The sequence below is a fragment of the Perca fluviatilis genome, chromosome 5, assembly GCF_010015445.1.
Source record: "Perca fluviatilis chromosome 5, GENO_Pfluv_1.0, whole genome shotgun sequence".
In the NCBI taxonomy this organism is placed as follows: Eukaryota; Metazoa; Chordata; class Actinopteri; order Perciformes; family Percidae; genus Perca; species Perca fluviatilis.
In genome coordinates, this window is record NC_053116.1 from 29,517,582 (window position 1) to 29,544,942 (window position 27,361).

Genomic DNA, 27,361 nt, shown 5'->3' on the forward strand with positions numbered 1-27,361 from the left:
AGAGCTTTCATCCCATTGGCGGAGTGGCAGTCAGGCCGACGCGTTCCTCTCTGCGATTGGCTGGAATTTGGGGTCAAAGTTAAGTCGACTCCTAACGCTGACGTCGACTTCTGCAGCAAAATGGCGTCGTTGACAGCAGTCGTGCACACGAACCGGTCCGGTTCTTTATCATCCAAAAAACAGACCGGAATGATGACCCAAAGGAGGTTCAGACTTTTGGACAACAGTGTCCTGTTATTCCTTTCGTTAGCATCCATGTTGCATTGTGCTTTGGCTGACGGCAAAACGCTCGTTCTACTGGACAACCTCAACATCAGAGACACACATTCAATCTTCTTCCGCAGTTTGGCAGGTCAGTACGAAATTATGGAATTTTTTCATCCATAAATACTCTCCTCTCTACTGTTGTTGACACCCCCACCCTCTCTTGTATGGCTAATATGTCTTTGCAGGGAATATAACGTTAGAGCCTTTAGGACTTGAGCGTCATGCAGCACAGCAAGGCTTCTAACTTTAGCTCTATTATGTGCGCTGTGTCTCGTCAAACTTCATTCAAAGCGATCGCAGTTTAATGTATTTTAACTAATTAATAGTAGTATACGTGCTTGGTAATGTTAACTTACACTGCATTGGATAGACACGGGGCTACTCTTCATTTCGGCATACTTAGTACACCAAATAGATAATATAATTATTTAATACAGTCTTTATGTTTTATCAGATTAGCAGTTATCAACCATATATTAAATTATGTCTGATGCAATTGATCGAGGCTACATTAGAATACATTCATATGCAAAAGATTGGTAACAGATTAAATCATTAATGATTTGCATGCTTATATACTTTAAATGGGCTTGCCAATTTATGTCCAGCTATTTCCCTTGACTTGCAAGCAGGTGCATTATATAGTGGAGAAAACCCACTTTCCCATTTGGGCAGTAGAATTTACCATGTGTAAGCCAGGAGTTTCTACTGTACATAGGAAGTCACTCAGAACATATTGATGATTTTGAAAATACCACGTATTTTCATAATTCTAGTGGTTTCACTTGACCCTTGATAATAAGCAGTGACAGGAGGTATTGCGCATCTTTATTATCTATGACGTCAGTGCACATAACATTGGAGTTATAATGTAGAGGTCTCCGGACCTTTGGAAATACATGCAATGCAAAAACTTACTGCAAAAATGCAACAACAAGTGTGCCAATGTTCCAGTGATAACGTATCTCTTGTTTTCAGATCGTGGCTTTGACATCGCATTCAAGACGGCTGATGATCCCTCTCTATCTCTGATCAAATATGGCCAGTTCCTGTATGACCATTTAATCATCTTCTCACCATCAGTTGAGGGTAAACTTCACACACTCCTAATTCAAAATCAATTTAACCGTTTTATGGCTTGCGTACGCATTTACATTCATTTCTTTTTGGTCATTGGCAGACTTTGGAGGAAATATAAATGTGGAGACCATTACATCCTTTATTGATGGTGGAGGCAACGTCCTGGTTGCTGCCAGTTCAGATATTGGTCAGTTGATTTCCAACAGCTTTTCTTTAATATTATATACAATTCCATAATATTGCATATATTAATGCTCTTCTCCTTTTTACACAGGTGACCCACTGAGGGAGCTGGGCAGTGAGTGTGGCATCGAGTTTGATGAAGAAAAGACTGCTGTCATTGACCATCACAACTTTGACGTGTCTGACCCTGGAGAGGTAAACAGAATTCTGTTCAGACAGCAGGCCCATCCGCTTTGTTTCTCTGTCTTTAAAACTGACACTCCATGTTGTTATTCACAAATGGTCCTTCTTGTCTCCAGCACACCCTGATTGTTGCTGATCCAGAGAACCTGATGAAAGCGCCAACTATTGTCGGCAAACCCACCAATAAACCTGTTTTATTCAAGGGTGTTGGGTAAGCACACCTGAACACGATTTGCATTTTAACAACCAAGTATACAACGTATTACTGCACTTCTCCACTCTACCATTTAGTATGTGGACACAATTGATATTCCGAAGCAGCAGCAAAGACGTTCACTCACTGCTCTTTACAAATGTTAAATCATTAGTATATAAATTAAATACATGAAATACTTTATTACTTTTGAGCAGCACCTCCCAAGGTTAACTTTTCACAGAATCTTTACTTGACTGTAGCAGAGATGCCATTTTATGTCGCACCAGTTCAGTAATGTTCAAAGGTTTAGTGCATTACTCACAAGTGCAAGCTGTATAAATAATAATAATAATAATAATAATAATAATAATAATAATAATAATAAAAGTCTGACTAACATCCAATGCCCCCCTCCACTCTTGCAGCATGGTGGCAGACCCAGAGAATCCTCTTGTCCTGGATATTCTCACCGGCTCATCTACTTCCTACTCGTTTTTCCCTGACCGACCCGTCTCTCAGGTGAGAATACTGAACATAAAAAGTATGTCTGATTTATTAATTTATAAAGAAGTTGATTCATTATGATCCTCCTATGTCCTGAATGTGATTTAGAAGCAGCTTATTTGCTAAAGTTCTGCCATGCCTCCACACGATAGACTGGTGGGAATTTAACTACTGGAGAGCCTAATGGAGATGCGGTTGTGTTTTGCTCATCTATGACTTGGAGATGCAAGTGTTTTTGTGGAGAGTCAGAAGCCATAGATAGCCTTATGTCCTCTGCGTTAGAAATTAACTACATAAGATTTAATGTTTTTTTGTTTCTGACTACTAATATATTTTTTACCTCTCCAGTACCCCCATGCTGTTGGCAAGAACACCCTTCTTATCGCCGGCCTTCAGGCCAGAAACAATGCCCGAGTGGTTTTCAGCGGCTCCCTGGAGTTCTTCAGCGATGCCTTCTTCAACTCCGCTGTGCAGAAGGCCACGCCTGGCTCCCAGAGGTAGTCTTCACTGTTCATCACATCCTTATTCCCATGAATGCTATTACAGCTTCCAATTACAACATAAAACTGTCATTAGTGACATTCTGGTCACTCTTCATTTTTGTTTTTCCATTTGAATGGTGATGTTCACTTACTACTCAACCATGTGTGATGCAGGCATTTGTAATTCCTTACAGAGTATTGAGATGCTTACAGTTCAGTGTCTTAAAAGACCCTGAAGGTTGCCCTAAAGATTCAGTGGGTACATTTTGTAAAAAAAAAAATAAAAAAAACTTTTGCTAAAACTCTCACTATATCTGACAGGAGACAGATTATCTGTAAAATGAAATGCCATTAGTGCTCCTAATGGCATTTGCAAGATTCCACTGTGCCCGAAGATAAACAGCTAATCAGAGCCGAGGAGACTTTAACGCAGTGTCCATCACTGCTCTTGAACTGCGATCAAGCTGTCAAACTATAGCCTGGTCCTACCAGACTCTGGTACATTTCATTTGTCCAGAGAGTCTGGCCACTCTCTATTGACAAGTGTTAACTTCCTTGAAGGCGGGTACTCTGAAGTTTAAAACTATTGGATCTGCCCAGAGCCACTCTGGATCTGCCACAACCAATCGCTAACGTTTGGTCGTGACGTCAGCTTAGCATCGCTAGCGTTCGCCTTAGCTAACTCCTTCACTACTAACGGAGCCAGCTGGAAAATTAAACTTTTCCCGAACCCCGTGGGGAGGAGGGCCACAACATCATGGCCACCAACAAAACTCAGCAAAGATTGTTCTTGCTCGGGCTTTAACTTCTGGATATTCGGCTGCGTTGCCACAATGGACCGAATGGCTTCACTCGCATCTTTCTCCACCATCATTACGGGACTACAACTCAAACTAGCACACAACCTCAACGTCATCGTTCTCAGCCACTCCCTCTGTTCGCTGATTGGACCGGTAAAGATAATCCAAGAATATACCGCAAACCCAGACGGTGTACTGAAGGAAAATGAAAATTGAGCGGAAGTACGTAGGAGGGTCAGGAAGGTCAACACTGAGATTTTTGAGTTTGCTTCTGAGTTATTTTTTTGCTAATTAGCAGTATTTAAAATTTTTTGACATTTTCATGTTCAAACAGAACCTGCCAATACAAAAACCTGCTTGCTCCAAATAAGTAGTGTGTAAATCCTCCTACTGACAAATAAATATTATTATATTTTGTAATGAAACAAACTGCGTCCCATCAGAGGTGGTCAAAGAACACCTTTTTATTTTCATAAAAAAAAACAAAAAAACTCTATTGTCCAGTTATGAATCCCCTGTGTTTGAAGCACACTTCTTCTTGTCGTGGTCTTTATTAGGTATGAGCAGACGGGGAACATGGAGCTGGCCGAGGCTCTGTCTCGCTGGGTGTTCAAGGAGGCCGGAGTCCTCAGGGTGGGAGCTGTTACCCATCATCCCGTTGGAGAGATCACTCCTCCTGCAGCATACACAATCACTGACCTTGTGGTGGGTTTAAAATGTCCAGGGCCTTATGTGAACAACCGTCACCATGAAGATGTTTGTCTTGGCCTGAATTAAGGGCTCTGTATTTTAACATGTATATCTCAATCTGTGTCAAACTTTCCCTAACAGGAGTACAGTATTGTCATTGAGATGTTGACCGAGGGTCGCTGGGTTCCGTTCGACGGAGACGATATTCAGCTTGAGTTTGTGAGGATCGATCCCTTTGTCAGGACTTATCTCAAGAAAAAGGGTACGTTGCTGTGCTAATGGAACATATACAGTACTAATGAATTGATTTTTAATTCATGCTTACAGTCTAAATGCATTGCACCATGTGATTTTGTAGGTTTCATCTGTATGCACCTTCGCAGTTACAAACCGTGTCCACTATTAATCCTGTGTTGTCTTTCTTCTAGGAAATAAATATAGCGTCCAGTTCAAGCTGCCTGATGTGTACGGAGTCTTCCAGTTCAAGGTGGACTACAACCGACTGGGATACACACATCTCTACTCCTCCACCCAGGCAAGTTAATCGGAAGGTTTACTTCACTTGGGCATACCCAAATCAAAATACTGGTGGAGATCTCCATGCATGGAAAGTGGCAAATGCAAATGGCCAGCAATACTAAAGATTGAATCATTTTATAGTTCATTCATCTTTGTTAATTGATGGAAAGAGATGAACAACGTATTGTTCGCAATGTCTAATGAGGTATCTCCCAAAACCTTGGTGTATCATAAGTTTACTTTCTGAGTACTGTGGCTTGGAAGTGGTTCCTCTTATTTGTAATGCATGTAACAACGATGCTCTAATGAATGGCGGCCTAACTTCTACCATTTGGTTTCTTCATCACAGGTATCAGTGCGCCCCCTGCAGCACACTCAGTACGAGCGCTTCATCCCCTCAGCTTTCCCATACTATGCCAGCGTCTTCTCCATGATGGCAGGACTCTTTGTCTTCAGCGTAGTCTTCTTGCACATGAAAGAAAAGGAGAAGTCAGACTAATGCAGAGTGTGTGAAGAGTTGAATTTGAATGTCTTTTGATGGCTTGAATCTTCACGCAGGGATTTGGACTGCAGTCCTCCGTAAAAATACAGTTTCTGTTCACTTATTTGGTTACTTAATTAATCCGGGGCTGGAGGCCAAAGGGGGTGACTATAATGCAGTGGTTGGGGTTTGTCTTTTTTTTTTTTTTTTTTTACTGAAATTACTCAAAAGCCTGTAAATGTCCTGAAGTCAGTCAGCGTTTGTATAAAGTTACTTTACAGTTGATAAAGATATCTCCTAAGTAAAGCACTTGCCTTGAAACATAAAATAAATCCTTATTGAAATTTGACCCACATTTTCTCAATTTAGGAAGGTTTATTGTGGTAACTACATGCACTGATTATGCCAACTGTTAATTTGTTTTTGATAAGTGTTTCCAAAAAAGTTGGAGTCATCTTAACAATAAAATATTAACATTCCACTCGATAGAACGTCCTGTTCATTTTGTGACATGGCATAATTGTACTCAGTGATTTTCACAATGTATTGAAATCTGTCTTCCTGAACCTTTCACTTATTAATAATGCTACACGCTGTGACTGACAAACATATATGTTGTTGGCTGTAGTGATGTAACGTTACTGCCCTAGCCCTTGTGTTGACTTTGGGTCAAATTGAACAGTTTTCAATTTTTGTTTTAAATCAGAAATTATGGGACGTAGAAATAAGCGCCGAAAATGTGTAGAAGAAAAATTTAACAATTTAAAACGTTGGAAAAAGCAAAAACTGAAAAAAAGGCGTCGGAAAAAAATAAGTGTTTTTTCAAGGTTGACGGGAAGACAACACAAGGGCTAGGAAATGACATTGGTGTAGAGAGTTTACATGCCAAACTACGTTTAAAAATACGACCACTTAAATTAGCAGCTGCTTTGCAAAAATGGGGGGGGGGAAACGTGCATTTACGACATGATTTACATAAGACATTTCAGTTGCCGTAAGCCATATCCAACTTGAGCAAAGGTCCAACTTCTATAAACGTTGCTTTAGCGTCCACCACATGATGCAGTCACTTTGAATGAGGACGGGGTGAACCAGAGCCCTCGCAGAAGGTTACCCTTCGAGGGCTCTGGGTGAACCAATTCAAAACGCTATTTATTGACGAGTAAGTTTCTGGAGTCATGCACGCTCGCCGAATTGACGAGATGGTGCTGATGATTCACAATCAAGTTATATTTTATGATGCATTGTATGTTTCCACAAAGCTGAGCAAATACAACTTTTAATAGTCCTACTTTTTGAACTCCATTCAGTCTCCCACGCGAGGCTGGTGGTGACGTAATCCACTGACCGTACAGTCACTGGAGCGTACAATTAGGTCAGTAGTACCTTAGCATTCGTTTCTTTGGTGTTATTAGCTAACTTATCGGCAAGTACGCGAAAGGGTAACTAAATTTAGTTTACAATAGCCAACCACAGTGATGAAACTGAGAGTGTGATAACCACAATTGCTGCTTAAAGTTATCCATGGTTGGACTTAAAACTTGCTAGCCACCCCTACCCTCGCGTTAAAAAAAGTCAAGTGGCTAGCGTTACAGCTATAAGGCGAAGCTAGGCAAACATTACATGGCTAACCAGTTCCGTTGACAGAGGTTGACTTATCGCGCTGCTTGCTTGGCACTAACATGATGGTTGTGAACTAGCGGTGCTGTCAATTGAATGTGTACAATTGACAAATAAAGCTGTATCTTTAGTTTGGCAGCCGACTGCCTTGGACGGCAAGATAATGTTAGCTAGCTAGCTAAAGCGGGCGGCAGCGTTAGCTTTAGCAAAACAAGAGGTCTGCTTTGGGAGTCAGCTGACAGCCTGCTGTTAGCTGCCAACAGACCAGTGATGGATCAACTCAAAGTAAAGGATCGCATATTGGAAAACATCTCTCTGTCTGTCAAGAAGGTAAGCGCTGTCCAGTTGGTCAGAACACTTAAACATTGTCACAAAATGTAAGCTTTTTCACATGAGATACTGTAGCTAACGTTAGGTCATCTTTTGTCTGCCAAAGACAGCAACTTTCAAGTCGGTGGGATATTACCAGCTCGCTGTACCGGGAGGGCCTTTCCCTTACTGATATAATCAAATAACCTATAGACTATTCCCTACGATTTCTCAATTCACCTTTATGTTTTACGGTTGTTATGTTGTTCTAGTTTATCTTTTTGATCACAGTGACCAATAGTGGCATCAAGCCCCTGTTATTGCTTACTGCGGCATGTGTTGTAAACACATCCAACATTTTTGCAAAATAATGGTTAGCCAGGTCTTTGCTCCTAATTTTTATTGGAGTTATGAATTATTTTAGATATTTTTCCAGCAATGCCTGGACACCCTGACATAACCTGACAGACAGCATTGCATATTATTCCTACTCTCCCTGCATGCTTTTTACATTCACTTTCCAAAACTAAGTGCATTTGCGTTTTTATTTAGCATGCGCTTTCTCATCTGTCTCTGTCAGTAATTTCCCATTACTAGTCCACCAGTGTTTAATGCAATGCATCCAGTAATGGGTCTTACTTAATTCACATTTGTCTTAATACTTTTTAGTCCATTTACCCTGTTTCATCAACGTCTTTTATTTTTAATTTTATTGTTATTACTAAGACTGCAAAAGGACTGTGAAAGTGCTTATTAAATGATATGCCTGAAGCTTTTAATAAAGTGTACAGTGTGTGCCTCAAACAAACATTGCTTAGTCACGTGAAGTCACAGGATACAAGTTCTTATGGGACGTCGATTAGGGTGAAATAGTGCACATACATATTGACAATGTACACACAAACACCCACACCCACACTTTTGGTCACAATCCTCAAAGCTACTCCGACCTATACTTGGTCCATTGCCTCAGGGTTTCAATACTGTGGGTCACAGCAGGACGTGGACCACAACAATAAAAGACCTTTAGCATCATCTGTGAACAAGCGATACAGTAGAACTGCCTGCATCTAACATTGTACTTTGTATATGTCAGTAGAAATGTAGAATTATTTTTTATTATTCAAATCCAAGAAGATACACACGGTCCAGTGTATTCAGAGTTTTTTTGGTTGCTTTTGCTCTGTATGCCAGCACATTGGATTTGTAATGAAAATGACGAAGGGTAAAAGTGGCTCCTGTGATCATTAATTACATCCACATCAGATAAACAATATAGAAATTCAATTGTAGCCCTTTTAATACAGAGTCCCCCAATTTAAGGAAACCAATTTTACTTGATATTTGTATGTATATTTGTACATATCCTTTACAACCATATCCCATGACTGGCAACCCACAGACATCAGCAGGCATGTGGTATTTTCTCTGGTAATGCTCAGTCAGACCTGTGTTGCAGCCAGTTCACTCACTGCTTGTTTCATGGGTTACTTGCCTTCAGTCTGGTCTTCAGCAGTAAAATCACAAAAACAAGAAGTAACCTGCACACTGGAATCACTGCAGTAAAACACATACTTAGTGGGATTTAGGTCAGGAACATTTCACTGCTTGGTACTAAATTCCTTGGTTGCTATGACTGCATGTTGCTCTGTTCTAATCCTTGGATCATGTAGAAAAAGGGCTACAATTCTTACAGTGTTCACCCAATATTGATGTGAACACCATTGAGCACACTTAATGCAGTGTCTACTCACATTGTAGTTACTGTTCTATTTCAAATCAAGTGTGAGAGTACAGAGCCAAAACAATGAAATTACTTCATTATCAGGTTAGAAATTAATTACAGCCAAAACAGAACTTACTTGTCTTGATTGCATTAATGCAATTTCTTTATTCAATAATCACCAGTTTACCAGTAACCCTAACCCTAACATCCTTGGAGAACCATTCAACATGCCCAATTGGCTGAACAATCCATTGATAATAAGGGCAAAATACAATCAGTTCTTAAAACTGGAGTTGGAGTTAAAATGCTCCTCTTCCCAGCAAAACAAACCGCAGAGAAACAATGTCTCCCTACAGTTGCAGAGTTACTTTGCGGCCTGTGAAGATGAGACTCCAGCCATCCGAAATCATGACCGGGTCCTTCAGCGCCTCTGTGAACATCTTGACCATGCTCTGCTGTATGGGTAAGGGGCTTACTGCATGCAAATTGCACACTGACTGGAAAGAGGAAAGTTGCATAGAGCAAATAATGATCCGATTTGTTTTATTTTTCATGCAAAAATCCTGTTGTAAATCCTATTTTATTTTCTCCATATACAGTACAACCCCATGCCCCTCCATGTTAACTGTCACAATGTTTACAGCTTTTAAACCCACGGTACAATACTACTATACTACTAGAACTGATACAGTATATTTACTGTTACATTTCTGTGAAAATGTCATTTTTATGCCTATAGGTCTACTCCCCTTGCCACTTTTGGCATCATGCATGTGATATTATTGACTGTTTTCTACATTACAGCCTGCAGGACATCTCCTCAGGCTACTGGGTCCTGGTCCTTCACTTCACCAGGAGAGAGGCTGTCCGTCAGATAGATGAGCTTCAGAACATAGCAACCAACCTCGGTCGAAGTGAGACATCTCTCTCACTCGGTCGAATACACTAACACGTTTCAATGGTATTCAATGGGTTGTATGTATGGAAATTAACTCTTCTCTTTTCTGTGTAGGCCGTTCATGGTTATACCTGGCATTGAGCGAGAGCTCTTTAGAGAGCTATCTACGCCTTTTCCAGGAGAACCAAGCGTTACTGCAGAAGTATTATTTCAAGTAAGTCATCCAGTAACCCTGATCTTGATTACCTAAAGAAAAGGAATTCTGAATTCACAAATTGATACTATTAAAAAAGTGGACATTATATTGTATTTCAGGAATTACTTTCTGTGGTTGTTACAAATTGTGTTGGACAAATTGATATGCTCAAGTAATTTTGTGATGAGTAAACGTCGTTCACTCACACGAAGCCATCTGATTTTATTCTCTGCTAGGAATGCACTGGTCTGCAGTCATGACCACCTCACACTCTTCCTCACGCTGGTGTCCGGCCTGGAGTTCATTCGCTTTGATCTGGAGCTGGTTAGCATATATTTCATGAGAATATCAATAGAAATGCAGCTCCTAGCAGCATGTACAGTATGTAATGCTTCTGTTGGGTCCTGCTGGTTCAGGATGTGCCCTATCTGGATGTGGCCCCCTACATGCCAGAATACTACAAACCCCAGAACCTGCTGGACTTTGAGGAAAGGCTGCCCAGCTCAGACAGCTTGTCCCTGCACTCTTTCACCTCCCTCACCTCCACCAACCTGGAGTGGGATGACAGTGCCATAGCCCCCTCCAGTGAAGGTAAGCAAGTAGGGATGTGCCGATCAACTTTTTTTGGCACCCATGCCAATCTGAGTTCTTTAATGTTGGATATTTGCAGATACAGAGTCCGATCCGAATGTTGATTCAATATTTTTCAACAGCTAAGTTTCACTTAGGCCTGTCATCAAGTTACTCATGGAATTAACGTTTAAATAGCGACAGCTGATACGACCTGCCGTCTGTGACGTATATCATTTTAACTGGCATGGCACTAGCTAAGATGTGAAGCTGCTAGTTGAGTGTTTTGTACACTGCTCTTTGCTAATTTATTTTAGTATTTTGTCAACATGGGTGTCAATTAACTGTGCGATTTGAATAATTTTTCAGCTTTACATTCTAATTTTCACTCGCATATGCAGCAGAATGTCCGCAGCAGAGTTCAGTAGAGAAAGGATCAGATTTTAGCCCTTACTGATCCATTAAGATATGCCTGGATTGGCCTTGATACCGATCCACAGGATCAGCTTGGGACATCTCTAGTAAGCAGCACTGCTTCACTTTATCACCAGTGATTGTCTAATTTTAGAAGAGGGACACACAGTTAGATTAACTGGTTTGATAATCATCTGGACCCATACTGGCTTGTAATTCTGAATTGTTATGGCCAGTCAGTAATTGCTCCCTTTTGATTTAGCCCCGTCAAATCTCTAGTGTCAGTTCTATGTGCTGCTATGTCTCTGTGTGCCTCTAATCTGGATTGACTAATTGGGATGTGACTCTCTTGCTCATCGGCAGCCTTTATTTTTGGGTTTATGATTTGATCAGGCCCGGCTGGAGTGTAAATTTACACTTGTATGCTTTGGCACGAATTCATACAGTGATGTCCATCTAATAGCATGGTAAAGCAGAAGTTGGATTGATCCTCGCAGACTTGTGACTCACGTATACCGAAGTGCATTTTATCAAATGGATCACTTGGCATGCAGAGGCTCGTGGTTACAGAATGTTCTCATTCGGGTGATTGCAGTGCTTACTGAATGCTTTCCCCATCACTCTCCACATACTGTAGTGCTGAGTCAGTTTCAGTTTTAGTTCCCACTTTGTCTATTTTCCACCATTGATTCTGTTATTTCATAAACCAAATGTCATGTTATTTCTCTGTTTCTGTGCCATTGAATCAATCTCATCTCTCCTGTCTCCACTTCATCTTTCTCTAATGTTGAACATTATCCTTCCTTTTTTTAGATTATGATTTCGGTGACATCTTCCCCGTGTTGCAGTCATTGCCAAGTGCAGACTGGGAAGGTGGGACATTGGTCATCCCCTCCCTTTCCAGCCCTTTCATCCCTCCCTCCTATATGGCATGGCCATCCCGCAGTTTGTGCTCAATGCATGCTGGGTACTCCAGCCAGTAATTAGACATGTTTAATATGTAAAGTACAGCTAGCCGGTGCAAACAACTGCTGTTCTGAGGACATGAAATGAAGCATGATCAAAGGGACATGGGTACTTCTATTTTTGGGATTGAGTTCAGTTGGAAGGGATGTGGGTTTGGGTGTAAAGTTGGGTGGCACATTTTTCTGCCAATTAAAGTTATGAAAGCCAATAGCTTAATTTTTTTCTCATACCATCAAACCTCTATATTTACCCTCTTCTAAACTTACCCAAACATGAGAGGTTGATATAACTGAAAGCCACATTAGTATTTCAATTTACAGTAAAATGTGCCTATTTTTAGTAAAGCTTTTCTTATTGATCATTTTATGAGTTGAATTAACAAACAAGTGAATGGAACAAAAAATGTGTCATCATGCATAATGCATAATAAGTTGACTGGTAAGTTTGGGAAGAAGCTCTTCGGTGTTGGGTGGGTACAGTACATGGAACTGTTTTATGTCAAGTTCTGCATGTGTTGCTCATCTGGGGAATGATCCTAATACTCACTCTGCTTTATTATTTACCACAGCAAGATACATGCCTGGTGTACTGCCTAGTACTCACCTCGTCCAGTCTGTCTCCATTACACTGTCTTATCGTTTGTCTGGTGTATCGTTTTTGCAATGTCTTCTCTTCCTGTGTGATATGTGGCACTGGCCTAGGTTCAGCTCAACTGTAGTGTGTGAGGTAACACTCAAGAATAGTTGCTAAGGTCATAGAGTGCAAATTCCTTTTGTATTACATCAGCACCTGCTTGCAGTAAGCATTACATTTTGACGAACACATATATGAATTGGTGGAAACAGCTTGGTCAGTCCACTCATGATCAGTCAAAAATGCTGATTCCTGCAAATTATATTTAAATATTTGTATGACCCATCTCTAGCTGTAGAAGTAATGCTTGGCCTCGGCCTGTGCCACTGCAAAGAAAGCTGCCCGGCCGTGTACCTACTTGATGTGATACGCATTGTGTTTTATGCCTATCTGACCCTGCCAAAGAACTACAGGACACTGCTGCCCCTAACATTTGTTTTTGTGCAATGCTGATGAAGAAATACACAAAGTTTTTGTTAAATTGTCTCGTTGGTCAACTTTCCATTGGTGATAAAAAACAAAAACAAAAAAATGAACCGAATAGAAACAACTCTACTCTAAATTACCTTCTATATTAAAACCTTTTTGAATTCTAAGTTTATTGTTCAACATTCTGACAAGACAGTGCCAAAAACTCTGTGTATTTTTTTTATATATATATATATATATAAATATATATATATATATATATATATATATATATATATATATATATATAAATATATATATATATATATATATATATATATATATATATATATATATTATTATATTATTATATATATATATATATATATATATATATATATATATATATATATATATATATATATATATATATATATATATATATATATATATATATATATATATATAAATAAATAAATAAATAAAAAATGTGGGTGACTGACTGCTACTTAACTCTTGGTGTTACTTGTCATGTTAGAGGGTGACCTGACTGACCAGGCCAGCTGCCCGCGATCCAGTGGCTCTGATCCCCAGACAGTCATCAGCGACACGGTGGTCCTTTCTGCTGGCACTGTCAAGGTGAAGGCTGCAGCTTATCTTGCTCCACATAGCCCCACGTACAGACACAACCCCTTCAACGAGGACTCGGACACTAACACCACCAACACCTCAGCTGACGGCACGCCAGTTCATGTGGCCAGCCGCTACTACAGCACCACCACTGGAGATGACACCGAGAGCACCAGCAATGAGCTGGAGGTCATCAGGTACAGTAGCTACAGCTTTAGTTTGTGGCTTGCAGGCTCATATTCTATCTGAACAGTTCATATAATTGTATTAAAACAGAGAGGAACCACAGCTAACCACTCTGGTCTTCCAGGATGGCCAGACGACGGAAACCAGCCAAGAAGCGCAGAGGGAAGGGCTCCACAGATTCTATCGGCAGCATCCATAACTCTGTCTCCTCTGAGCATTTGGAAATGGACAATAGCCTCTTGGCCTCGGAGGATGTAAATTCATTAAATGGCACTGTGTTCCAAGTGGATGCTGAGGCAGAGTTGAGGAGAAGCAGGGTGGGATCAGAGGTTGTGGAGGAAGGCGATGAGGACGGAGTAGAAGGCCTCCTACGGCTCCCAGAGATGACGGACACCTCCATGGACACCGTGGGCCAACCCCTCCGTGATGTCATGGACCGGCTCAACGGGTCTTTAGATAGGGAGGAGGCCTGGGAGCACCGAGAGGAGAAAAGCAGCAAAGGCTGTGACCGGAGCCCCGAGCCCCCTGCACAGCAGCCCTTTCGAGAGGATTCAGAGGGCGAGCCCCCTGACCCAGCTGCAGGAGAGACGTCTCCCTCCCATCTGGCCACAAGCCACAACTTCCTGCAGGCCTCTCCTGCGCCTACAGACTTATGCTGCTTTACCCCAAACAGTCCAGACTCTACTCCCACTGGTGGTGGCCACTATGACTCTCCAGAGCATAGCCAGTCGCAGACTCTTTCAGGTGGCCTTGAAGATGAAGGAGAGGCAAAAGCGTCAGCAGGACAGGAGCCCAACGTGAAGACCGGTGAGCAAGGCACCGAAGGAGACAAAAAAACATTTACTGAGGAAGCAGAAAGTTCTCATCCTGCAGAGTTTAAGTAAGGAGTTTCTACAAACTAAGTTGGTTGTTGTTGTTGTAATGTTGTTTAAAGGGTGTCTAATGTTCTTCATTGTTCATATTTCAGGGTGGACAACAATCACTTGCTTCTTCTCATGATTCATGTATTCAGAGAGAATGAGGAGCAGCTCTTCAAGGTGAAGACAGACTCATTGTTTTTTTATCCATTTTGAAAGAAGTTACATGCTTTGGAGAAAATGTGAATGTATTTATGTGTATTGGCTTGAATATAACATTAACAATTGAATGATAAAATATCATGAGAGAAGTAAAGCAGCACAGTGATGCCATGGTGTTTTACCAGGCCTGTTTTTAATTGTCTTGCAAAGTGATCATCTATCACACGTCTTTAACCAAGTTTTAGTATTGGCTCATACTTGTTTTGAGATGGAAGAAGTGGTTTGGAGACGGTTCAGTGGAAGTGTTGCAAGTATCGGTTTGTCAATTGCCTTTTAACTTTTTTCTCAGGCTGTAGTAATATGTTTAACATGAAACATCCCCGAAATCACCATTACCAAACCTACCATACTCCATTTAAATAAACAGTAATTGTATCATCGTAAAATACACTTCGTCAACAGAAACAAAATAAAACCATCAAAGGCCGACTTGGTTCGTCTTCCCACTGTTCCAACAATCACGACTCTGGTTTGGTTAAAAAAAAAAAAGTCTGGTGGGTTTGGCAATAGCAATTTTTAATCTGTTTCTGGTTAAACAAAAATTATCTTACTCTTTTAACAAAAAGGTCTATCTCAGAAGGGATCATTTCCATAATGATGTCAGAATAACAATCTGAGCCTGTCAGTGGCAAAAACAGCGAAATTGGCGATGCACATTTGCCCTGTCATTACATTGCAGCCTGGTTCACAGCTGCTGGTTACAGTGTTCTCCCACAATACTGGAGCAATTTCAAAGATTTTTATTCACATTAGTCACTTAAACTAACTGGGTAAACCCAGCCCGATCTGCCGGTGATTTGATTTCGCCCTGCAGTTCAGGCTGGAAACCTGTACGTTTATCTATCCTGCTTCCGTTACAAATTTGCGGGGACCAATCATAAACTGGCTTATCCACCTGGCGCGCTATTGGCGGGTTTAACACAATGACGATAAAAAAGCGACCAAGCAGCTTCTTGTTCACATTCAACATAGTGGCCACCGAACGAAGCAGAGCAACCCGTTGATGCCACTGTCGCTGCTACATCACCCGGATCGTTGGTCTGATTGGTTGAAGGACTATCCAATTGCGTACAGAGTCATTTGAACTATGCCTGTTGATCACGCCTCTTGTGCAGTAGAACATACAGAGCAGACTCCCCAGACTAATGTTCAATCTTAAAAGATTGAGCTTGGTCTGATGATAGCCAGACTGCACTTAAACACCAATGCATGGGGAAATAGGGTCCAGGTAAAAAAAAAAAAAAATAAACCTTTAATTAGCCTAAATAATTTCTAGTATCAAGTGAGTAAATAGTGCACTGGTTTGTGATAAGCAATGAAAACTTACAGCTGATGATGGACTATCATAATTTATCTGCTATACTTGTAGCAACACTGTGCCACAGTCTGCAGTCCAGTTGCCAGAAGCATCACTAGTGAACAGAAAAGTTTGAGACTGATGAAAAATTTGTTTTTTCAGATGGCAAGAATGAGCACAGGCCATATGGAGGGGGACCTGCAGCCCCTTTACCTGCTGCTGACTGACTGTTACATCTACCTTCTTAGGAAGGGTAAGTGGCTAAAAATCGAATGTAACCTAATGTATTGGCTTTATTAACAGTACAAATCATAAGTTGGGACATACTGATATTGGTACTGGTAGTCAAAATATTTTTTTACACATGGGAAACGGCATCTGAATGTCCTTACATTTAGGAAATCAAACCAATGTTGTCCACCTGTACTAGTAACCATGAGAGTATATTTTTCTGAAACATCCATTGTAATGGTCCCATAAGATCTATACAATGTTCTAGGAAGTGGGGAACACATTTAAATTAGGTTCTTCTGTAGGCCGAAAATACTTCACATTAACATGTGCTCACCGCATTTCTTGGTTGTACTTTTGTTTTTCTTCACAGGTGCAGCAGAGAAGCCCTACACAGTAGAAGATGCTGTTTCTTATAATGAGCTGGACTATCTTTCGGTAGGTGTCCTGCACAACAGGGTTTGCTATTTTCTCTCATTTGTCTGTGACTTGGGCTGCCGTTACACGAGACACGGGATCATGACACTATTTTACAGAAAACTTCAATGAAGAAATAAGACTGGAAAAAATAGTCCTTTATTCAATCGAAAGTCACAAAATGAAAACTTGAAGGTTTTGCCATGAACTCAAATGACTGGCTTCTCTCCTGTATAACTAACAGTTACACTGTTACTTATTCCATATGTTTGGTGGAGAGAGAGTCTCTTCACTTCCATATGTTTGGTGGAGAGAGAGTCTCTTCACTCAGAGAACCAAGGTTACAACGTAACTAAGCGTTTTCTGGCAGTAGTTGAGACCGTTGAGACCAAATGTTTTGTACCTGAATTTGTCATTCTACAGTAGATGGAGAGAAATAAAGCTTATTTGGCTATTAATGCTCAACAGATGATTTTTGTGAAGATGCTATTTTCTCCTCCTCTGCTTTTTATTAATTGCAGCATTAAACAAGGTAGTAGGCTACTCTAGTATTGATTTATGACCATTATAGGACAAAAGGAGAACATTTCTCTTTGTTTAATATCATTAACACTAAAGTTAGGTTTTGCTGTCCGCTTCCCGACACATTTTAACACAGAAAGAGTGGTCTGCGCAAGATAGAGCCACAGTGAACTGCAATCGCGTGTGTCTCAGCAGAGAGAGAGAGAGAGAGAGAGAGAGAGTAATGTTAGCTTTTTTCTTCCGCTATCGCTCTGCAAAAGTAAACTCAGAGTCAACTTTGGAGAACGGCCGGGGGATTTTCTATGCTAATTTCAAGGCTGCTGCTCTGCACTTATGTACTGATATCTCTAATACATACATATGTGTTTCTACAAACTATTGATGTTACAAAACATGTATGAGTTAATAGTTATATGTTATTGTTGTGCAGTGCTCCATTGGCCCCAACTGTCACGTCATGGCTAAATCTGCAGTTTACATGGTCCTCAATGTGATCCATGTAGAGTTCATTACAAGATGAATCATGTAGACTCCAGCATTATGTGACAGCTGGGGCAGTGAAGCACAAATTATATATTAGTTGTAATGCTGTTTTCCTTTAGGTGGGCCTTGACCAACAGACAGTGACGGTGGTTTGCACTAACAGACGAAGAAAATTCCTGTTGGACACAGCTGATGCCTCTCTGACTCTGTGAGTCTACCTGTCTGCCTCATGTTTCTTGGTACTCTGACTCCATACACTGTATTTGCGAGCTACAGTGCTAAGCATAAGTGAATACTCCCATGCTAAAGTTGACTAAAAAGAGGAATAAAAAAAATCATCTTTTGGAAATTGATCTTAATGCCTTAATTAAAAAAAGTGAGGAAAAATCCAACCTTTAAGGACACCAATTCTTAGTGAATGAATAATGTATTGTAAATAAATAAATGTTCTTCCTTAAAATACAGGGGGCATAAGTAAGTTAAATTCCCAAAGAGGCAGGCAGAGTTTTATTTTTAAAGGCCTGTAATTTCATGGATCCAGGATACTAGGCATCCTGATAAAGTTCCCTTGGCCTTTGGAATTAAAATAGCCCCATATCATCACATACCCTTCACCATACCTAGAGATTGGCATGGTTTTATTTCAGTTTGCCTAATAGCTGGTTGGATTTGCATTGAGAGATGATTTTATGGAAAGTACCCCATGCCAATCTCTAGGTAGGGTGAAGGGTATGTGATGATGTGGGGCTATTTTAAAAGGGAACTTTATCATAATTACTTATGCCCCCTGTATTTTAAGGAAGAACATTTATTTATTTACGATACATTATTCATTCACAAAGAAAATTGGTGTCCTTAAAGGTTGGATTTTTCTTCATTTTTTTAATTAAGGCATTGAGATCAACTTCCAAAAGATGATTTTTTTTTTTTTTTTTTTTTTATTATTCCTCGTTTTAGTCAACTTTAGCATGGCTGTATTCACTTATGCTTAGCACTGTATGTGCAGCCGTCCTTGTGTCCCCGTGCAAAGAGCCAGCATGCACACCTTCACCTGTGCATATACCTGTGCTCTAATGTGACTGTTAGTCTCTCCTCTGACCTTATCCACTCCATCCTTCTTCACTTAACAGGTGGCTCTTGTCTGTTCTCAAGTCAGCCATGGTGAAGGGTTGCCGTGAGCCTCCTTACCCCTCTGTGCTGACTGACGCTACCATGGAAAAACTGTCTCTCTCCAAGTTTGTTTCCCAGGAATCTCACTGTGAGGTAAACTTCCGATATACTGTATTGGCTCTTCATTACAGGTCTGTTCTTTACAGAGAAAAAGCTGACCTACACGTAACTCATCAACAAATTATCATACGACAAATTACAAAATCTTAACCAGGGCATTAAAATGTATTTTATTTTTTTATTTCTGCCTTTGACTGTACTAGACACTTACGTAAAAGAACAGATACTTTTTGGAAAATCTGTGACACAAGAAATTAGTTAACACAAATCTTAGCTAGTGTGTCTCAAACTGTAACACATACACACATGTAGCACAGCATTTTATTTTCTAGATGCAGTTGAGATCCAAGGCCAGTCAAAATATATTTAATTGTATTTATATACATATATGAATTGCATAATAATGCAGTGCAAAATAGCAAAGATGATGGTCACTGAGAGAAATACTTCACTTAAGTCTCTGTAAGGCAATTTTCATTTTGCATACGAATCAAATTGTAATATGAACTAATTTTACTTGTAATAATCTTAGTAATAATTCTAGAAATATTTGGAGTTCCTTCTTATAAGGTCCTTTTTTACCACTCATATTCTTGACTGACTTTCAAAGCAGTGGTAAACGAATACTTTCCTGTTTTTCTAGGTATATGAAGTATCTATCCAACTGTATTCACTAGTCCACTGGGAGGATCCTATGGACATGACTTTGTCACCCCAGGGTGGCCCACTGAACTCTGGACTACATTCCAGCACCAAGGAGGGGACTCTGCAGTACCGGGCAGGAAACACCTACCTGGGCAAAGAGCTGTGGAAAAGCTGCTACCTCGTCCTTAGGTATGTGCAGGTCATGCACATCAGTCCCCCTTTCAGCTGTATTAGCAGTTTGTTGAGATATACATTGGTTGGCTTCCATACTTGATACTTTACATCTGACATTAACCTTCCCACTTTGTGTAATAACAAGGTGGGAAGGCTATTTCCTTCACAAATGATAAGCATTCATGTCACTTCTGATTGAATATTTATCGTGTTTAAGACATTTAAAAAAAACTGTAATCCTGAAAACTGTGTGTTGAGTGCCAAAATACCATACCATAATCCCCAGTACACACTTCCCATTTTGGCACTTCTGCTTTGGTGAAAATTGCTAACATATTGGAATTGATATTTCCTTTGACTCTCTGCTATTGCCAGACATACTGAGAGCTTGAGCTCTTGTTTAGTGCAGTCAAGCAGATTTCCTGCCAATCTGTCAGAGGTACACAATGTATAATACAAAACACAGAGTGGAGTGGAGGCTGACATTTTTTTTGCCAATCGTCTTGCCTATTGCAATTATAGAAACGGTAATATCTTAAAATGAATGTGTCAATGATTTCTTTTTGTAGCGCCTTTTTAAGAAATAAAGCTAAGAACCTAAAAAAGCCATATATATATATATATATATATATATATATATATATATATATATATATATATATATATATATATATATATATATATATATATATATATATATATAAATATAATTTTTTTTTTTTTATGAAAACCTATTATAAATGTCAAGCTTCTGATTAGGTAAATATAAATAGTTGTCCTCTTTTCTTGCAGCAAGGGAATTCTGTACCTGTATGCAGAAAGAACTGATGTGACACCTCTGATGTCGGTCACTATGGGGTAAGCTTCAACTAGCTGACAGATCGTCCTTTTTCACACACAACGATGGCTCTGTTCTATGCAAGTTTCCTAGTAAGGCACGACAGTGTGACAGTGAGCCAACATGCAAAAATATTGGGACCCTAAAACTGAAGTAGCGAAATTGAATTCAGCCATCATTCATTTTAAAATGAATGTGCATTTTCTACTGTGACGGTTCATAATGTCTTCTGTGGAAAAAAAGAAAATGGTGTTTACTTTGTGCCCAACAGAGGAGAGCACTGTGGAGGCTGCCGTCGCTCAAACAGCACAGAGCGTCCCCACGCCTTCCAAGTCATCCTGACCGAGCGACCGCCATTGGAGCTCAGCGCCAACAATGAGCAGGACATGGCCGACTGGATGCTGCTACTCTGCCAATCCGTCTCCAAAGGGGTAAGGAATCGTATTGTGCATACACCATGTGTTTAGCAAACATATTTTACTTCTCTAACATTGCATGTATAACATGCTGAATTAGAACAAAGCAAAGCAAAGCACTTTTATCACGCAACACACTCATTGTGATATCCCACAAGTTGTTGCATTTAATTCGATTTTAAGTGAGGTAACTCATCAGTCAGGTTGGATTGGCTTTCTTCATAGCTATCAACCAGAAGTAACCGTGCATAAACACTCCTTAACATATAATCCCTGTAGACTTGCACTGTGCCTCCCTAATTCGCTAGGCCTTTTTTACAACAGCTGCTGATACTCATAATGTGCAAGAGGCAGGTTTTTGCTTGAATAAGTTATCTTATGCAAGGTGTGGCCCCGCTCTATGTATCCCATGTTACCTGGTGATAACAAACAGAAAGCTGTCAGACAAGCTTCTTCCGTTCCCTGGGCAGCTTGACTTTGAGTTTGTAAACAGGACTGAAAATGATTTAACACATATTTAGTACATTGAGGTAGCTGAATGGGGGGGATACAAGTAGAGCTGGGCAATATATCGATATTATATCGATATCGTGATATGAGACTAGATATCATCTTAGATTTTGGATATCGTAATATGACATAAGTGTTGTCTTTTCCTGGTTTTAAAGGCTGCATTACAGTAAAGTGATGGCATTTTCTGAACTTACCAGACTGTTGTAACTGTTATATTGTTTGCCTTTACCCACTTAGTCATTATATCCACATTACTGATGATCATTTATCAAAAATCTCATTGTGCAAATATTTTGTGAAAACACCAATAGTCAACACTACAATATCGTTCCGGTATCGATATCGAGGTATTTGGTCAAAAATATCATGATATTTGATTTTCTCCATATCACCGAGCTCTAGATACAAGTACCCTTTACCAGCAGCTTCCCAATGTTTTCTTTAAAAAAAAAAATCAATGTCAAGAAAGCCATAAATGCAGTTGCTTGTTTACAATGTAGAAAAGTTCACACTCCTTGCCTTGCACACACAGAAGTAATGCTCTCCGATTGCACAAGTCACACAACTGTGTGGAAATGAAAGTCACAAAATGTCAATATGGATTAATGTAAGCCCTGTCTATATGCGCAAAGTATAATTAAATTACAGCCGGCTTACCTGCAGGTCATCCCTCAAGGTGTGGCCCCCACTCCATGTATCCCGTGTTGCCTGGTGATGACAGACAGGAAGCTGCTTACTTGCCATCAGGACTGTCAGACCAGCTTCTTCCGTTCACTGGGCAGCGCCGATATCTGTGATGTCACTTTCGTCAGCGTGGAGGCCGACAAGGAGTACTGTGTCATTGTGAGTGGCCATCTGTTTTAACTCCTCTTGGTGTTAATCCTATAAATGGTTTTGTATTAGACTTTGACTAATTACTGAATGTATTCATGTGTAATGTATTAACTATGAAATTAAACCATGTTACAAAGTTCCCCTGAGTTTCCAGGAATGTGTGTTTGCTCAGGTTATGCATGCTAATTAACATTGTTTGTTGTGTATGTTTTGCAGATTGAGATATGGCTGAACTAATGAAATGAATGATTCCCATGCTCTCTTAAATATGTAAAAGTAGTTCCAGCCTAAAAAGGGACACTCATTAGCATATACAAGACACATCCTATATCGTGCTCCAGTTTTTGTGTATGCCAAACAAACTGTACTAACTTACTTTGGTATTAGTAGCATTCAGCTAAAGGGGTCAGGGGTCCCCTCAAACTTTTAAGACCTCATGGGTCTAGGTTTTAGTTAAAATCTAGCTAATTTTGTGCATCCACCACAACATTTTCTGTTACAAATTAATCGCGAGGTATCATTTTTATCAATGAACAATCTCAAATGAGACCCGTATGATTCCGTATGTTACAGCTTTAGAAATAAGGTTCCTAATTCTTAACTAACATGAACGTAGCATCTTCAGTTTTACGAGTATCCCACTGTAACTGTTTGTCTTGCATGCACACATACGCAGATATCTCTATCTATCTATCTATCTATCTATCTATCTATCTATCTATCTATCTATACAAAAAAAAAATATATATATATATATACATACATACATACACACACACACACACACACACACACACACACACACACACACACACACACACACACACACACACACACACACACACACAAACAGTAGTAGTAGTATACCCCAGTAGTACTGGTATAATTCTCTTACCATCCCACTTTCTCCTTCTGTAGGAGTTTGCAGCAGATCGGACCCAGTTCCTTCCTCCGTGGGTGTTGTACTTCAGCGGCTGTGAAGAGAGAAATCGACTGCTGGAGGTGTTAGACAACACATGGAAGGCCATTTTCCAGGTGGGAAAATACACTGTCCTTATCTGTGGTTTAAGGGGGGGAAAAAATCTGTGATGTTTCCCTATTGGCTTTCCCAACAACTACTGCCACTGGCTGTCTATCTGGTTGAACCCTCATGTATGTCCTCACTATACACAGGTCGACCTTCCCCACAGAGAAGTGTTGGATCCGTCTGTGCAAAAGCGTTGTGGTGAGGCCCTCGCCCTGATGAATAGTGCCTGGCAGAGGGCAGACAGTCTGGCCCGAGGCAGAGCCCAGCGTGAACCCTGGTGCTGACAGACACACACATGCACGCATACACTTACCTGTGTGTAGCCACTGAGAAAAACTGATCAGTCTGATATAGTGCCAGGATAGATGGATTTGACTCTGGCATACAGTCTGTGTCACTGTGAACTAAGTTCTAAGCTGAAAATCGGACGTGGTTATTGGTTGTCCCACTACTGCGTGAGCTTGTGATGCACCTGTAAAGCACCACTGATGGCATGTTTCTATCAGAGAAACTTCCTGCAGAAGTAGCAATGCATATTGCACATCGCAGTGATGCAACCGCAAGACATTCGCACTTAATTAAATGAAGAATTTTAACAGAACGATACAACAGATTTTATTTAATCCAATTGATATATTGCGATTATTCCTTTTATTAGAGGTTTTTAAGAAATAGCAGCAATGCAGAACAAATGCACTGAATCAAGGAAAAGTTGGGGGTCATGTTTAATATTTCGTACTCCATATGGAAACAGCTCTGTAGGAAATGGTGGTGGATAATAATAGAATGCACATATGCAGTAGTTGTGTCATGGGAACACTTTGTTACCAATCTTTTATACATTGTGCATTCAAATATATCCTGCTGAATTGAGTTTGAGAATTTTGTCTGCACAAAGTACATGTCAAAAGTCAAGCCTTGAGTTTGATATGTAAACAGGACTGGAAATGATTTAACACATATTTAGTCCATTGAGGTAGCTGAGTAGGGAGGAAGATAAGGATCAATTACTAGCAGCTTCCCAACGTTTTCTTTAAAAAAAATCAATGTCAAGAAAGCCATAAACTGTATGCAGTTGATGCTTGTTTTCGACGTAGAAAAGGTCACACTCCTTGCCTGTGATCGCACAAGTCACACAACTGTGTGGCGATAAAAGTCCATCCTTGCTTAACAGTCACAAGATGTTCTACTTAATCCAAACTATCGTACAATTATAGAGCAAATGTACAGCGCTGTGCATTATCAGTCACCAATGGTTGTGTACATGTCTGATATTCTGTTTTGGTTTGTCACATTTTACATAAACTTGAGAGAATGAATAGCATATGATATCATATGATATGGAGAATATTTGGATATTGTGTGAGATCTTACTGTACCTATTTAAACGTTGTCACTCAGATAAAAAAAAAAATAAACTATCAGGAAATTTGCCTTTTATCTCCACTCTGTAGAGATGAGTAGAGGCTTCCATGCAGACTTGCACATTGTTTTTGCTGTTAGTCTTTTTATAATTTGGTATCAGTTGTGGTTTTGCATTAATACCATAACATGTATTTCCATTGTAGAGAAGGTGGGAACAATTGTTAGAAAATTCAATTGAGTGGGGGCATTTTTTTTGTTGGTATTGACTTGTGTCTGCATTAGCAGACATATTAGTGCGGCACATTACCTTTTAGTGTGGGCAAGTATCGAGTAAGAATTAGTCTGTGTGAAGAATCCGTTACCGAATGAGAGCTACAAATTACCCTGGTTTATCATTTTTATTTTGCACTAGTGGTTGGAGGCATCATACTGTACTGTACTGTATGATCTGGCCACTCCACTAAATTAGAACATCCCTTATTGCACTAGTCATTTAGTGGTGTAAGACCATGTTTAAGGTTAATAGAATCCATAAATAGCCTTTTAACTTAGATCAAGCTTAGCATCTGTTCTTAGCAGATTAATGCTTTTAAATAGTCCGTAATATCATCCAATATTAAAGCTTTACTTAGAGAAAGAATAAGAAGTAGAAGACATTGCCAGACCTATCTCCACAGCGCTGTGTGAGTATGGTTAGGATAGTGGAAATAACGCTCTGCCTTGTTTGTATTTCTTTAAAACAATCACAACCATCCCGGGCGACACTAAGCCCTGATAGCGTAGCTAGCGACAGGGGAGGGACATCCGGCGCTTCTCTCAAGCGCCAAATGTCAGCCTTTATCCCAGAAAATGTCCGTCTGTTGAGCCACACTAGAAGACCCTAAACCAAACTCTTCCCATACAAATTATAGTCAGTAGATAATAGTGCGTGTGTTACAATCTGTCCTTAACATTAACACTGATTGGCGTACTGCTGCTCTGTCAATGATGATGTGTAACTCTTCATTACAAGGCTGAGATCAGTGTAAGATCTGTTTTGCAATGACAATGTTGCCTTTTTGACAACATTGATTGAAATGGATAGTTCATTTAAAATAAAAATAAAATAAGCAGTTTTTCCTTTTTTTTTTTTTTTGGTTGCCTTACACTGTACTTAAACAATCATTTTATGTTGTGGTTCTGTTTTCTTTTGAAAGACAAGTTGTAATGTGTGCTGTATGTTGGGCCGGGTATCCAACCATGATACTCTCAAAGTACAGACAACGGCATCTGTTAGATATTGCCTGATTTTTGCTGTTAAAAATTAGACAGGTTTGTGAAAGATTAAAAAAAAAAAAAAAAAAAAAAAAAAAAAAAAAAAGATTATATTCAGCAAAGTATGGTACTTTAAAAATACAATTTTGGGTATTTTTTTTTTCTCCAAAAAATGATACCCAGCCCTATACATATGTCACTTATGTATGTTCAGTCACATTGTGTTACTTTAATTCCAGCATTAATCAGTGCTTTAAGTCTTTCTAAGTGCCACTTGGTCTCATTCATCTTCTGCTCATTAACAAAAGAAATCTAATCTCAGGTGAAAAGGGTTGGAAATGTCACATCCAATACCTTAAGACTCACCATTTGTTTTTTTTATTGCTGCTGTTTGTTGAAATTAATATTTTTTTTAAATCCCTTTTTTTTCTACTTTGGTTTGATGCAAAATAATAAAGTTTATGCGCACACTGACAAGGCTACAAAGTAATATTGCATGTTGGAAAAGGTTTTATGTAAAAGTCCAAAGTTTTAATGATTTGGTGAGTTCCAAAACAGGATTGGTATTAAGTAATTGTGTAGTTCAAATAGTCTCCCCCAGTGGATTACCTAAGGTCTTTTTGACCAGAGCGAGTACACTTCCAAAAGTTGGACTTACTTGAAATGTTTGTTGGATTATCAATGAGGAATTAACTGCATAAAGTTGTGGCCTATAAACTGTATATCAAGAACAAGTTAAAGTTAGTCTTTTTGAGCAGTGTTTTGAATGTTGGACATTGCTGACCAATGATGGATGACCTCTAAGTGATGCATTGGGGAAAAGCGCTTTTTGATTTTGTTCATAAACGTTAACTGCATGTAATATTTGTATGTTGTTGAGCGGTTTTAATTGAATTGTAAATAGAGCACTAATTAAATATAACATACTGTACACTTACATATAAAGACATGCATGTCCAGAGGGTTTTATACTGTTCATCATGGCAATGAATGTACAAATAAACCTTTGTGGTTGGATGGAATAGCTGAATAAACTGAAAGGAAACCTTGGCTCCTGTGGTGATACATGTTCTAGATGTACCAGTATCTCTGCCT

General features: G+C 39.7%; 2 protein-coding genes across 4 annotated transcripts; both read left to right on the forward strand.

Moving 5' to 3' along the window:
* The first annotated feature begins 97 nt into the window (after positions 1-97).
* Positions 98-5,871, forward strand: ddost (dolichyl-diphosphooligosaccharide--protein glycosyltransferase subunit (non-catalytic)). The gene is made up of 11 exons (XM_039799451.1): positions 98-352; positions 1,246-1,356; positions 1,448-1,534; positions 1,622-1,725; positions 1,830-1,924; positions 2,335-2,428; positions 2,762-2,910; positions 4,253-4,400; positions 4,527-4,647; positions 4,814-4,920; positions 5,254-5,871. Exons 1-11 carry the CDS (start codon positions 121-123, stop codon positions 5,401-5,403), a joined length of 1,398 nt encoding a protein of 465 aa, XP_039655385.1. The 5' UTR covers positions 98-120; the 3' UTR covers positions 5,404-5,871.
* Positions 5,872-6,441: 570 nt separating this feature from the next.
* Positions 6,442-27,316, forward strand: plekhm2 (pleckstrin homology domain containing, family M (with RUN domain) member 2). Of its 3 annotated transcripts, none has more exons than XM_039799452.1 (20): positions 6,442-7,335; positions 9,397-9,503; positions 9,845-9,954; positions 10,053-10,152; positions 10,371-10,458; positions 10,551-10,725; positions 11,932-11,991; positions 13,664-13,952; positions 14,066-14,821; positions 14,909-14,978; positions 16,480-16,570; positions 16,922-16,986; positions 18,090-18,178; positions 19,101-19,233; positions 19,844-20,034; positions 20,812-20,877; positions 21,129-21,288; positions 22,435-22,629; positions 23,539-23,655; positions 23,794-27,316. In XM_039799452.1, the coding sequence occupies exons 1-20, from the start codon at positions 7,276-7,278 to the stop codon at positions 23,929-23,931; spliced, it is 3,060 nt and encodes a 1,019-aa protein (XP_039655386.1). In that variant the 5' UTR covers positions 6,442-7,275; the 3' UTR covers positions 23,932-27,316. The 3 variants fall into 3 exon arrangements, with proteins under 3 accessions (XP_039655386.1, XP_039655388.1, XP_039655387.1); XM_039799453.1 differs by having other exon boundaries at positions 6,444-7,335; positions 22,450-22,629; XM_039799454.1 differs by lacking the exon at positions 11,932-11,991 and having other exon boundaries at positions 6,443-7,335.
* Positions 27,317-27,361: the final 45 nt, after the last annotated feature.

Excerpts from the sequence above, each read along its gene's own strand:
- ddost (XM_039799451.1), top strand. The coding sequence starts at position 121 with ATGGCGTCGTTGACAGCAGTCGTGCACACGAACCGGTCCGGTTCTTTA. Across the intron at positions 353-1,245 it reads CTTCTTCCGCAGTTTGGCAG|ATCGTGGCTTTGACATCGCA; the intron begins GTCAGTACGAAA and ends TCTTGTTTTCAG. Across the intron at positions 1,535-1,621 it reads TGCTGCCAGTTCAGATATTG|GTGACCCACTGAGGGAGCTG; the intron begins GTCAGTTGATTT and ends CTTTTTACACAG.
- plekhm2 (XM_039799452.1), top strand. The coding sequence starts at position 7,276 with ATGGATCAACTCAAAGTAAAGGATCGCATATTGGAAAACATCTCTCTG. Across the intron at positions 16,571-16,921 it reads CATCTACCTTCTTAGGAAGG|GTGCAGCAGAGAAGCCCTAC; the intron begins GTAAGTGGCTAA and ends TTTTCTTCACAG. Across the intron at positions 20,035-20,811 it reads AGCTGCTACCTCGTCCTTAG|CAAGGGAATTCTGTACCTGT; the intron begins GTATGTGCAGGT and ends CTTTTCTTGCAG.